Source organism: Durio zibethinus, chromosome 19 (assembly GCF_047325235.1).
Source record: "Durio zibethinus cultivar Kanyao isolate XHJ-2024 chromosome 19, ASM4732523v1, whole genome shotgun sequence".
In the NCBI taxonomy this organism is placed as follows: Eukaryota; Viridiplantae; Streptophyta; class Magnoliopsida; order Malvales; family Malvaceae; genus Durio; species Durio zibethinus.
The window spans coordinates 1,231,139-1,245,207 of NC_143180.1; the positions used below are offsets into that span (position 1 = coordinate 1,231,139).

Consider the following 14,069-nt stretch of genomic DNA (forward strand, 5'->3'; position numbering starts at 1 on the left):
CTAAGTATAATGTACATTACCTTGCAAAGAAAGAAAGAAACAAAGACTGATTTTTACACTCTGATTAAATTTTCTTTACCTACATTTAGGTTTTCAAAGCATCTCTGTCAAGTTAGATAAGTTATCTGTTTATGGAAGATGGTTTACTTAGTTATGTTAGCCCTTTTCAAGGACCAAAATGTTTGAATGCTCAACATGCCTTGGAGACATGCTAACCTTGAAATGTGATACATGTCCGATTATGTTTATTCTCCCATATTAATAAGATTAATATATTTTAAAATTTTGAAGTTTTAGGTTCAAAGTTTTATCGTGTGTAGATTTAATATGATGATGTACTGTCAATATATAAAATCTATACACTATTAATAAATCGGATGATACCACCTCATTAATAAGATGAATCAAATAATAACACCTCATTAATAAATTTTTTTTTTAATTTAATTTTTGTATATTTATTTTAAGGGTTAATATTTATTTATTAATAAAATAGTATCATATGATTTATTGACAGTGTATAAAATTTATACACTGATAATGCATCAAATACAAACTTTTTTACTTTTATATTAAATTTAACATACGGTAGACTACAATTGTAATTTTCTTTTGTATTAATAAATTCATAAAAAATGAGAATAAAATTTTCAATCAGAATGAAAACTAGGGTGGCTTACCTTTGATTCAAGATTTTCAATTTGATAAAAAAAAAATTGATATAACTCTAAAAGAAAACAAAACAAAATCCAACTCCAAACCAATAGATTTTGTCTTTTTTGGATTTAGAATTAATGGGTTTATCAAATGCCCAAAGTTATTTTGATAGGAAAGGGCCCAAAGATGGGAAAGATGGGATACTATTGCATTGATAATTGGACTGCTTTTAGGCCTCTTAGATGTATTATCAAGGCCCAATGTTTTAGCTAAGCTGTTTTAGAATGGGTTAAGGATTCCAAGCCAAGTCTTTTACAATTTTTTTTTCTTCTCCTCTTTGGGATTTGATTGAAAAATAAATTTAACTTCTGATATCCTTCCTCTTTAATTCCATACTTTGGGAATTCCTTTTTGTTCATCATGGCTTACAGAATTTTTGAGAGAATCGAAATCGATTCGATCATTGAATAAATCACCTGGATTAATAGATTATGAATTCTTTGAAGCATTCAATGATAAATATTATTTCTTAAATATGATTGCATGCTTTGAGTTTCCAATGACAATAAAGTTTGATAAATCATTTTGCCATGAAACTTGTTGTCCATCACTAAATCTCACAAAATGATTGATAAAGACAAAGAAAGGAACCAAAACAAAAATTGTACTACAAAAATCCCATTATTGAAACTTTAGATGCGATATCTATCAAGTGGATCTTTGAAGAGGAAGCATTCATGATAAACTCTCCATGCATAGTCTTCAAATGAAAATGAATTAAACAATCTCTCTTCTTTCTTCTCCTTATTGCCACGAGCTTGACTTTCCTCATCGTCGCTAATTCCAATATCATCATCAACGCCCATGGGGAGGAGAGGAGTGACCCTACTGTCAATTGGAAGTGTCACTAACAGTGACATTGATACACAACGGTAGTTGTTTCCGTCGCCCAAACATGCCATGGGTCTTCCTCTCACTTTCTTTAGTTTCCCATTGCTCCAAACCTATCCAATATATATATAAATATATATATATATATATTAACATTTATTAGGAGAAACTTAATTAGATTTGCTAGCTTATGAAATATATGAAAATAAATAATTAAAACAATCATTAATTTCTTCTCTTGTACTAATTTTTATTTTCATGGAATTTTAAAGAAGCAACATTGATTTTAATGTATTTTAATTATATCAAAATTTTATTATTTTTAATAAAATTCATGTTCTATGATCTTAATATAAAAATAAATAAAAATAAATTCATAATATAGAAAAAAAAATAAAGTTCTAAATTGTTAAAAAAAATAGATAGTTTAGATGTACTAAAAAATAACAAAGAAAATAAAACTAAAGCTAAAATTAAAAAAATTGAACATTTTGAATTTTAATTTTCATTTTATGTCTCAATAAGGAAGTTAATGTTTATTAATAATTAATAAACATTAATTATTATGAACCAAAAAAATATTAATTACTAATAATTAACACTAGTAATTAATTAGTATATGAAATAAATCTTACTTGAGCAATGTCACCGAGAGTGACCATGATTGAGTCCACTTGGGGTGAAACCGAAACCCAACCCGAATCCGCCAACAAAGAATATTTTTGGCACCTGAGTTGGTATTGCAACCCAATGACATACGGGTAAAACCCGCCCGATGGTTTTTTATTTTCCCCATGCAAACCTTCTGATATCCACATCAAAGAACAAAACCGGGTCGGATTCTCTCCAATCGGGTTCTCAAACCCTACTGCATTTGCCAACGCATCAATGATCTTCAACCCCAGTTTCTCCAAACCCTGAGTGAACTCACGTAGAGAACTCAATAACAGGTTTGTTGACTCAGTTGAACACTCAGCATCCAAGCAAAATGACTCAGTACCCTTCCCATCCTCGTCTTCTTCCTCATCAGCGTCAAAGCCTAAAGGCCAGTTTTTAGGGAAACATGACTCTTTTTGGTCCTTAGTGAGTTCAAAGAGAGAGTGTGATTCAGTCTCAGCTGAGTTAGCGAGTTGGGAAGATATGTCATGGGAAGTGAGTTGGAAGAACCCGAGTTTGGAAGCAGAGGAGAGGAGAAGATGATTAAGGTTAGGGTCAGAGACAGAAAGGCTAGGAGGAGAGGTGGTGGATGGGGAAGAGCGGCGAGTAGGGAGGGAGAGAGTAGGAGGGAGACGGTGGAGGAGCTTGGAAAGTGCATCAGCGGCGTCGGATGACGAGACAAGGTGGTGGTTGGGCTGCGCGGAAGGGGTTGGAGGTGGGGCTGCGATGGCGCCGTACAAGTTTGGCAAGTGTTGCTGTTGCTTGTGAGTTGAGGATGCCATTGTAAGGAAAAACAGAGAAGTCTGAGCCAAACCAATAATTGTGTTTTTAAATACATATAGAGTGGTTGGTGCTTCACAAGTGTGGTGCTAATTACAATGGAAGGTTTGAATTTTTATTTAATTATTTTAATATGAGTTAGCTAAAGATAATGTTAGCAGAAGTTAGGTCAAATGAGTCCATCATATCAAGTGTTTTATTTGGTATTTTTACTTAAATAATTGGAAATATAATTAAAAATCAAATGGCCTATTATTAGGTAATAGCCTGCACTTCGTTTTGATAGTATAATAAAGATGTAATATATATATATATATATATATGAGAGAGAGAGAGAGTTTAAAAATTGAACAATGAAAAAAATAAATAATATACAAATTTATATAATTTAAAGAATTTAAATATTTACATTATTTAATCTTAATAATGTTGAGATATAAAACTAATCCATTAAAGAATAGTTTATTAGTCATCATGATTGAATTACATAAAAATTAAATCTTGCATGGTATTGCATTACAAAAAAAATTACTAATTCAAAATATTATTCGTTATAAAAAATAATTCTAGTCTTTGAAAAAAATGTTTTATGGAACTATAAAGTTTACCTAAACTCTAATAAGTTAAATTTTGTTAATAATCGAATACAAACAAAAAAAATTATTATTCTAAAACATTATATGTTATAAAAAATAATCATCAGTGTTAAATATTATCCTCTTTAACCTTCAAATATGAAAATGTTATTGAAATACTTTTATATACTTAAATTAACTCCAAAATCTCTTAGGTATAATAATGAGTTTGGTCAAGGTGATTTTTTCTTACCCTAACTCCAACCCCATTTTCAAAATATTCCATATGATCCAACAAAATATCATGTTATTATTTTTTATACCCAATTTCAATAACTTGTTTTCGATTGCATTTGATTTGAAATTAATTTAATAAATTTAATTGAGTGTAATATTTATAAAAATATTAATTTTTAATATAAATAGCATCTTAATTATATAAAAGTAATATTTTTATTAAATTAATATATTAAATTAAAATATTAAATAATATTTTTATTAATATATATAAATTAATATAAAATTAAATAAATAATATTATATATATATATATATATCGATGCAATTGAGACAAAATACCTTAAAATTCACCTCCAACCCAATTTTGATTTTTCTAAGAAATACTCATCTCACATTTGATTCGACCCTTAATTTAAAATTTATCATGTATAAATTGTTATACCATCATAAAATCTTTTTAAAATTAATTTAAAAAACAATTTTGATCTTAACAAATATTATCGAAATCTTAAATACATATTATAATTTATATCGATATAAAAATAAAAAATATTTTTTTTATTTTGTTAAATCTAAATATAATTTTTATTATTTTTAAATTATATTACTTTCATATTTTATATTTATATCACATTTATATTATATTATTATATTATATTTTAGATTACTTTGTATAAAAATAATGGAGACCTGCATCAATGGTTTTTTTTTTTTTTTTAAGGTTAATCGTCAAAAAAAGCCAAAGACATGAAATTTATTTATTTCTTTTGTCATTTGAATATGAGATATGAGGCAAAGACAAAGTGTCATGGATAATGACATCTTTATAGTTTAATGTCGCTTGTAGAAAAGCAATAGCTTTCCTATTGACAGGCCAAGTTTATCATTATCATATTTATTTTTGACAAATAGAGTTTGAATATACGATTATCTTAGAGGATTGGCCCACCCCAATAAAAATTAATTCAGTTGATAAGGTTAGGAGTTTTTTTTTTTTTTTTTAAATTAAAGTTCAATTTTTGTATAAGTTATTTTAAAAATAAAATTTTGAATTCCTTAAAATGATTTAAGAGAATACGGTTTTAAATTATATTAAAAAAAAAAATCCCTTACTTTCGTATCAAGATCAATTTGAATACAAGTTGTGATAATAATCAAATAGAAAATAAGATCCACTTAGATTAATGTAAGTGTTACATTTTTTTTTTTAATTTTTGAATAAAATTAAATTTAAAATACATACATTTAATCATTTTGATTTAAAAAAAAAAAATTATACTTATATAAATGAATCTCTCTTCTCAAATCAATTGCTCGATATTCTATTAAACCATATATTAACGTAATGTGCTATGCTTTTTTTGTAGTAGAAAAAATTAAGACAAATGCAAGCAAAGACAAATTGTTAGATCATGTCATGTTTGAAAAAGGTTATTTCCCTCTATTTCACTCTAATCCTATATATAAATTTTGCTTATTTCATTTTACACATGTTAAATTTTGATTTTTTATTTGCTTTTAATTTTTTATATTTAACAAATATTTTTATATTTAATTATTTTTTTTTGGTGTCTGGAGCCCTTGAGTGTTACGTGCTAAGCTTTTTTTTCTTTTTATATTTAATATTTTTTATCTTTAGATTTTTTCTTTTGTAGGGTCCATTTGATATTATGTGTCAAGGCCTTTGTTTTTCTCATTTTCTTTTCATTTTTCTTATTTTTTCTTTTCATTTTTTTATATTTAATAAATATTTTTAAAAATCTTTTGTAGGATTCATTTGATATTATCGATTAAAAATATTTTTTTTCATACTTTTCTTCTTTTCTTTTTCCTTTAAATTAGATAGCTTTGTAAAAAATTACAAAGAGATATGCACAAAAGTATCTATGTAATGTCCGGATTTTATTTTTTTCAACTCTTTCTTTTTTATAAAGTTTTAATTTTTAAAAAAGTTTATAATATAAATTTTATAAAAAAAAGTTCATTATTGCTAATATCGCATATCAATTCAGCATTTATCTTTTTTTTTTTTCATTTTGCTTTTTGTCTTTTCTTTTTCTTCCTTTCTTTTTTTATTATTGAAATCTTCTGTCTCTATGCATTATCTGTATACTGACTTAATAAATAATAGGTTTAGCGTTTGGCACAAGGGCAAATAGCATCCAGTATACAGTGGGAATCCAATATAACTGCTTTCAAAGTCAATTCATTGCAACAGCTACGTGTATAAAGGATTTTGTATCCTTCTTAAGATGGCACTAGGAGTGTAAACAAGTCAAATCGAATCGAATAATGAAAAATTTGAGTTCGAGCTTAATTCATAACTCGAGGTTCGATATTCGATTCGAGTTCGATTAAATTTTATTTTTTAAGTTTGAATTCGATTCGTGATTAAAATCGAGTTATTCGAGCTCGCTCGATTAAGTTCAATTAATATGTAAAAATAAACTCGATTCGTATATTCGACAAGAGTTCGATTATTCATGCTAGAATTCGAACTCGAACTCGGACTCGAAATATTTTATTAATTAAAATAATAAAAATATATTTAAATATAAAAGTTTGATTAGGCTCTCGAGCTACTCGAATCAGATATAAGAATACTCGAATTCGATTCGATCGATAAGTCGAACTACTCGAGTTCGAGCTCGACTCAGCAATAATCGAATTGAATTCGAATTTTTTTTTAATCAAACTCAAATAACTTACAAATACTAACGTATCATTTACACCCTTATATAATACACATCATGTACCCCCAATCCGTTGTTTTCAGGGAAACAGATAAGAATGCTGGTTTTGCAATTCAAGAAACCAATTTAATAAGGCCAAAAATCCTCTTTTCATGCTGACTGAGCTGAAATAGCAAATTGTTGCATTAATTGTTATGTATGCTGCCAATCTGTTATATTAATTGAGCAACCTCTATGCTAATCTTTGTGTATGTCAGTCAGTTGCTAATCTCTCCATACCATCTCTGTGCATGTATGTATATGGTGTGTGGGGAGAAGCAGGGTTGTCATGTGCCTGCATAGGTGCCTTACCTCTTAGAAGTTTAAGGTTGTAGTCTTCTGTAAAAGCAGGACAAATTCTGGTGGTTAATGTGCATAATATACTTTCTGGTTCATTTTTCATTGTTTGTTTGCTTTAAAAATTGCATTCTTAAGTAGAGTATTGGTTGCTTTCGAGAATGGGTTGCCTGTCATCTGGGATGTTTCTGAAGATAGAATTGTTATAGTTAGAGGCAATTCTAAGGATCTCCAATTACGAGGCAGAACTGCATCTTCTGACTGTAAATCAGGGAGTGACGAAGTGGAGAAAGAGATAAGCTCTCTTTGTTGGGCATCCAATGAGGGGTCAATTCTTCAGTTGGTTATGTAGATAGGGATAGGGATAGCATGCTTATCTATATCAGTTATTTCCATCAATTCAATCCTGACATAGATTAAAACTCAAGGATGAAATACATCAGTTCGCCAGCTATCTCATCCTAATCTTTATAGGTGAACTGTGGCACATTGTTTTTCAACAGAGAACTTGATTCTTTGTCTCAGTGGTAGAGTTTAAACTTTAGCCCTTATGTACCAAATTGGACCCTCTCGTGGCTTTTACAGATGTTTCAGTGTTATTCTTTTTTCACCAAGAGCGATGTGAATCAGTAGTCCTGCAAATCAAAACCTAAACCATCATTCTTCTGACTGCAAGTATTAAAGCTTTAATCTCAAAAGTTTTTCCATGAATAATTTCTGTCTTTTACAGATCTTGAGCCCTGAATGGTCTTCTGGAATAGGAAGTCTGAAATATGTCAACCATAAGGACCTTACTGATGCAAAACCAAGGCTCAGAACAGCTAACGAAATCAGGCCCTGGGGTAAATTTAACCAGGTAAATGCATAGCATCAACCAATCATATTTCTAACACAAAAAATGTTTCCAGGATGATGCTGCTACTGCAGCTGCTTGCACAAGGGACAGGCTTGTACAGCGGAAGGAAAAACTTTAGGTTAGCACTACTTCAACGTTTTTCTTTCTTCACCAATCACCAATAATCTAATTGGAAATAACTCAGAAATCATTTCCATTTTTCCTTCTTCAATTTGATACACAATTGGGAACAATAATTTCTTGGAAGGACAACCAAGTTAAACTGGCATGGCTAACTTTGGATTGGTCAAACAAAACACAAGAAAAATGTGGATTTTATGGACGGTGGGGAGCTTAATGGAATTTTGTTTTGTCTGGTCTAATCGGACACTGAAATTTTACCATTACAATGGAAAAATGAAACATGAAAATTTTCCTTTTGATAGAGATGTTCCCATCCCCATTATGGACGTACTATTCAGTGGGAGGTCCATCTCCTATCACTCAATCTCTATCTATAGGTCGGTCATCCATTTAAAAGTCTGGTTCAAAATTAAAATTTTATTATTTTTAAATATATTTCAAAATTAAAATTAAATAAAAACAAATTTTAATAAAAACAAAAATTTTAATCAAATCAAAACAAATTTCAAATTCAAAATTCATATCGAAAATCTAACTTGAATTGAACCAAATACTCATGTAGCTTTATAGCACCAATAGAATATAAACATACTAATTGTGATTTTTTTTTTTTTTTTTGGGTTATTAGTTTGAAAGAGGCTACTTGAAGTTGAAAATTTTCTTCCTAAACCTAATGTGTGATTATTCATTAAATTATTCTCCACATGTCATGAGTTAAGAGGAGAAACAAAATTGACTAAACGATTAAATTTTTGTTAAATTATAATGAATCACATGTTAGGAAATTTTTCATTAATTTCACTACTTTTAAACAAAGATAAACTGTGAATCATGTGACATGTCAATTGACAAAAGATAATTTGACTGATTGTTTCTCGTATCAAATTTTCTTTTCGTATTTAGAGGGGTGAATGTCAGTTGACAATTTCATTTTTCGTGTGAGACTAGTTTTTATGTTTTAAATAATTAAATATAATATTTAAAATAAAAAAATCATTAATTTAATAATATTAAAATCGAGTTTAGAATTAAAATTTTTAAATTTAAATTTAGTCGTGGGTAAAAACCAAATATATATATATATATATAAAGAAAAGAAAAGCACTAAGTACTATATATTATGTTAATGGTTATAGCTTTTTTCATAGTTTAATTATATAAGAAGGGCACATGCAAAAATATGAAGTTCAATTAATAATTTTTTTTTTTCATATCATGAAAATTTATTTTTTATCGTTTAAAACCTTCATTTATAATATATAAAAAATAAGTTTTAATTATTAATTGAAAAAGAAGTTGAGAAAATTTTATTATTAAAAAAAGCAAAAAATTTAGGAATAAGTCATTTTAGAATTTATTGAATAATCAAGCATTAACTAATGTCTTTCTCCTGAAAATTGCGTGAATCATATGACAGAAGAAACGATGAAAAATGCCCAGATATGTAATTTCGTAGTCATATGTGGTGACTTTTCAATTCCAAAACGAGGAAAGCCGAATTTGACTTTTAATGGTAGGACCAAGAGAAAACAACCCACAACAAATAAGAAATGAAACCAGCAGCACAAGTTGGAAGTGGAGAGAAGCCCTGCTGAACCCCTTATATTATCTCCTTTCATATCTCTTATCTTTTCTAAACCTTGTAAAAAAAAAAAAACCCAGGAGCTTAAGTCCTGAAAGGCTGAAACGCGTGCAAGTGCTTGCATCAGGCTCTGGGGGATTCAATGGCCAGTTGGGTTTTAACAGATTCTCTTATAAGACCCCTCCCTGGAAATAGAATCTTTCCTAAACCCAGATGCACATCAGCTACAAATAACAATAATGTTTTCAAGATTAGAAATTTACCAGGTTCTAAAGCTAACAGTTTTGGTTCTTCATTCAAGGTCTCAACTTTGTCTAGAGACAGAAACTGGGGGCTGTTGAATGTGAGTGCTCCATTGAAGGTGGTAATTACTAGCGAAGATGACAAGGATAAAGAGACGATTAATGGGGTTAATGGGATGGAAGATGGTGGTGAGTTTGACCCTGCTGCACCACCTCCTTTCAAGTTGGCTGATATTAGAGCTGCTATACCAAAACATTGTTGGGTTAAGGATCCAGTGAGATCTATGAGTTATGTTGTAAGAGATGTTGTTGTGGTTTTTGGATTGGCTGCTGTTGCTACTTACTTCAACAATTGGCTTGTTTGGCCTCTTTATTGGATTGCTCAGGGAACAATGTTTTGGGCTCTTTTTGTTCTTGGTCATGACTGGTAAGTCCGTTTCTCTTTTTTTTTTTTTTTTTTTTCTGAATTCAGTTGCAGTTTGTCTTAAGGCAACTCGTAATTTGTTGCTTTAGATGTCATTTCTGGTTGTCTCACTCTGGTTTAATCTGTGTCAGAATTTCTTACTGTTTTCCTTTTTTTAAAAGCTTTTCATGAGATTTTATATTGAATTCACACATTCACATATATGTTTTTTAATGTTTGGTTTTGTTTTTGCAGTGGTCATGGTAGTTTCTCAAACAATCCAGTGTTGAACAGCGTGGTGGGTCATCTTCTTCATTCTTCAATTCTTGTTCCGTACCATGGATGGTAAGTTCCTTAACAATCCCATTTAGTCCAAACTGAGTCTATTCCCATTATTTTAACTCATTTTGTGCCGTATACAATTCCAATTGCCAATTTCTAAGTAACAATTTTGATGATATATGCAGGAGAATTAGCCATAGAACTCATCATCAGAATCATGGACATGTTGAAAACGATGAATCATGGCATCCGGTAAAGGCTGCTAATTCTCGATTAATTCTTGCTTCAGGAGAGTGATTTAGTAGTATTTTTCCTTTCATTGATTGCAATTACTTATATATACACCATTTCCTTTTGCAGTTGTCTGAGAAAATTTACAAGAGTTTAGATAATGCAACCAGATTACTTAGGTTTACCTTGCCTTTCCCTATGCTTGCTTATCCTATCTATCTGGTAAGCCATACAAATAACAAATGCTTAACTGATTGAATTCATTCATGAACCTGTGATTTGTATTTACATTAATTTGTTTTGAAATATGTATTTCAATCACAGTGGGGTCGAAGTCCTGGAAAAAAGGGTTCTCATTTCCATCCAGACAGTGATTTGTTTGTTCCAAATGAAAGAAAAGATGTAATTACCTCCACTGCTTGTTGGACAGCCATGGTAGGGCTGCTTGCATATTTATCTTTTGCAATGGGACCAATCCAATTGCTTAAACTCTATGGCATTCCTTATTGGGTATGTTCAATTCCTTCCTATACATTTCTCTCCAGTTGCAGAGAGTTTCTTCAAGTCTTTCTTTTCTGGTCCTAATTTATTTACTGAATTCACACATAAAATGTAGATCTTTGTCATGTGGTTGGACTTAGTGACTTACCTACATCACCATGGCCATGAGGAGAAACTTCCATGGTACCGTGGAAAGGTACAAAAAATGTTTCTGCTAGACTATTGCTTCAATGGTCGTTCCATCTGCATCATGAAGTAAATTTTAGACAGCAAAATTTATGCTTTGGCAATTGAACTACACTGTATATGAAACAGGAATGGAGTTATTTGAGAGGAGGGCTTACAACACTTGATCGCGACTACGGATGGATCAACAACATCCACCATGATATTGGAACCCATGTTATACATCATCTCTTCCCCCAAATCCCACATTATCACTTGATTGAAGCCGTGAGTATCATTCCTCTTTCCTGCATCAATTTTCTGATAAAAAATTTAGTTTCCCATACCTTTCTTATCTGCTAAGAATGTTTCATAAACTTGAATTACAGACTGAGGCAGCAAGGCCAGTACTCGGGAAACACTACAGGGAACCTAGGAAATCCGGGCCTGTTCCATTTCATTTATTTGGGATCCTCATAAGAAGCATGAAAAAGGATCACTATGTGAGTGACACTGGTGATATTGTGTATTATCAAACAGACTCTCAATTATTTGGAACCAGCAAATCAGATTGAAGTCCTGAAGTGTTTCAAGCTTAACAAGTAAAATCCTACATATTCTCTCCGCCAAGTATTTAATTACTGAGTTCCAACCGTGATTCGAATATGTAATATAGCATTTGATAGTCATTCTGCCACTTGATTTTATTCCTTCTCTCCCAACTGACAAGAGCCTATGATGCTTTTCATTCACAAGCTCTTGCCTATGAAATGTTAATTCAAAAGAAATCTGCAATTTCAGTTGGGACTCGCTCCCTTGGGTGCTCTATGAGCAATACAAATGGTGTGAACGAAGTAGAGAAGACAATAGATATTAGTCTCTTTCGAGATTCTATAAAAAGCCACACAAGTGAAATGCAGTTGAATTATGGTCCTACATGACCAAGACAAGTGCAACAATATATGGTCACAAGCATGTTGCTTTCATAGCTTCAACCACACAATAACCATGTGCATGTTCTATGGCGGCAGATGATCATCAACGAGAGGTGTAAACATTGCAAATAAAGCACCATTTTGCATTTGCGATTCATCATGTTTAACTTTTTTTTATTTCATTTTACATCATTGAATATGCAAGAAAACAATCCTACTCTTTCAGGGTGGTGTGTTACAAGATGTCTTAAAGCTATTACAATTTCACCTAAAAGATTGACCAACAGGCTAGTTACCAAATTCCCTTGCGACTCTTGAAATTTCCTTTGCAACTGAAAGTGAAACGGACTGTTTGGACTTGGGCCAAGGGACCATCCCAATAAAATTGGCACCAGCTTCTGCTGCCTTAGCAGCATCTCTAGCTAATGTAACACCACAGATTTTGACCAAAGGGTGATTCTGTTCATGCTCCTCATCAGTGGAGAAGACTTGGTTCAATTGTGCAATGTTGCATCTGATTTTGTTCTTTGGGTATGACCTGATTCTTAAGGCCTGCAATTTTCCTCCATTTGTGCCTGCTGACCAGTTAATACAGACACTCTTGAGGAAAAAAAGACACTAAACGTTGAAAGAATCATCTGAAATCAGAAGCTACCAGTGATTTGCCTTCGATGAAAGTTCAAAAGTTTAGGCTGGAATTGACTTCCAGTTGTTATACCTGTGTCAACAATTATATAACTGTAAAAAATAAAGTAAAAAACATGTCCTACTAACAGAAATGAATGATAAGAGAGACAAAAGAATCACAATTTAAGTTTGTGTCCGACTAAAATTAAGCTTAAGATACAGCACAAAGTCCATTGCATTGTAATTAATGATATCAAAACAAGACTGAGGCATACATTGGAAGATAGAGTTTGTAAAAGTGACATGGTTTTATAATCATTTAAGCATTCATTTTGGTTGCAAATAAAGCAACTATATAATTCAAATACACCAGATTATAGCTTTTTTGATAGAATCAAAACCCATTAGTCATTGAAATACACAGGGTCAAACCTACAATAAAAAAAAATCCCCCAAGAGATATAGAAAGAAGAACTTTATATGTAAATAAAAAAATTTACTCAAAATTCATTAAATCCGGAAATAATAAGAGATTTCATAAGAAAATGATATGAATAAAAAAAATAAAAATAATATGATTTAAAATTTTAACAAAAATCATAAATAAGTTTAGCAAAATAAAAAAATACATATTTCATGTTTTTATATTAACACAAATTATGACAAGTAATTTTTATATAAAACATGAAATAAAAATAAATTTATTAATATTTTACACAATGTATATATACAAATTGTCATATCTTACTTTATGCAAACCCATAAAGCAAGTGTATAAAATCTTTTAAATGGACAACAAAACTCTGTTTTGTTGAGCCCAAAGCAGCCCATCAAGCCCAACATATGTGTTTGGGTCCAACAAGAAATGAATCGCTTCTCTTTGGGCTAATCGGACCCATTTATTTGGGTTGGGAGGGTCTAATAGGAAACAAATCATTGTTTAAGTGGACCAAGTAGGCTTCTTCAGCCCCTTTGGGGCTTTCCAATGAATCCAATACTAAAGCCCATTTTTAGCCATTCCGTTCGGTCCAATAATATTTTTAGTTTTTTACAATTAGTTAAAATATTATTTCATAATAATATTCCTCCATTAAATAGAGATAATTGAAGATTAATGTTATGAATTTTATTATATTAAAAAATAAATTACTTAATATAATTATTTGTTAACAAAAATGTAACGATAGATTAGGTCATCTCCAACTAAGAAAAATAGTTTAAAATGAAGAATAATTCTTCACTAAAATCAAATTTTATTCCCAAAAAGATACTACTACTACTACACTACTTAGT

The 14,069-nt window shown here is 30.4% G+C and overlaps 2 protein-coding genes across 3 annotated transcripts; one reads left to right on the forward strand and one right to left on the reverse strand.

Annotated features, from left to right (window-relative positions):
* Nucleotides 1–1,153: 1,153 nt before the first annotated feature.
* LOC111309736 (2-oxoglutarate (2OG) and Fe(II)-dependent oxygenase superfamily protein) lies at nucleotides 1,154–3,071 on the reverse strand. Its single transcript, XM_022908740.2, has 2 exons — nucleotides 2,184–3,071; nucleotides 1,154–1,661 (listed from the first exon to the last, which is right to left on the reverse strand). The coding sequence occupies exons 1-2, from the start codon at nucleotides 2,985–2,987 to the stop codon at nucleotides 1,350–1,352; spliced, it is 1,116 nt and encodes a 371-aa protein (XP_022764475.2). The 5' UTR covers nucleotides 2,988–3,071; the 3' UTR covers nucleotides 1,154–1,349.
* Nucleotides 3,072–9,344: 6,273 nt separating this feature from the next.
* Nucleotides 9,345–12,374, forward strand: LOC111310113 (omega-3 fatty acid desaturase, chloroplastic-like). Of its 2 annotated transcripts, XM_022909253.2 has the most exons (8): nucleotides 9,345–10,059; nucleotides 10,291–10,380; nucleotides 10,503–10,569; nucleotides 10,678–10,770; nucleotides 10,873–11,058; nucleotides 11,165–11,245; nucleotides 11,365–11,502; nucleotides 11,604–12,374. In XM_022909253.2, the coding sequence occupies exons 1-8, from the start codon at nucleotides 9,533–9,535 to the stop codon at nucleotides 11,787–11,789; spliced, it is 1,368 nt and encodes a 455-aa protein (XP_022764988.1). In that variant the 5' UTR covers nucleotides 9,345–9,532; the 3' UTR covers nucleotides 11,790–12,374. The 2 variants fall into 2 exon arrangements, with proteins under 2 accessions (XP_022764988.1, XP_022764989.1); XM_022909254.2 differs by lacking the exon at nucleotides 11,165–11,245 and having other exon boundaries at nucleotides 9,416–10,059; nucleotides 11,604–11,921.
* Nucleotides 12,375–14,069: the final 1,695 nt, after the last annotated feature.

Excerpts from the sequence above, each read along its gene's own strand:
- LOC111309736 (XM_022908740.2), bottom strand. The coding sequence starts at position 2,987 with ATGGCATCCTCAACTCACAAGCAACAGCAACACTTGCCAAACTTGTAC. Across the intron at positions 1,662-2,183 it reads CTCTCGGTGACATTGCTCAA|GTTTGGAGCAATGGGAAACT; the intron begins GTAAGATTTATT and ends TATATTGGATAG.
- LOC111310113 (XM_022909253.2), top strand. The coding sequence starts at position 9,533 with ATGGCCAGTTGGGTTTTAACAGATTCTCTTATAAGACCCCTCCCTGGA. Across the intron at positions 10,570-10,677 it reads ACGATGAATCATGGCATCCG|TTGTCTGAGAAAATTTACAA; the intron begins GTAAAGGCTGCT and ends TTCCTTTTGCAG. Across the intron at positions 11,246-11,364 it reads TTCCATGGTACCGTGGAAAG|GAATGGAGTTATTTGAGAGG; the intron begins GTACAAAAAATG and ends TATATGAAACAG.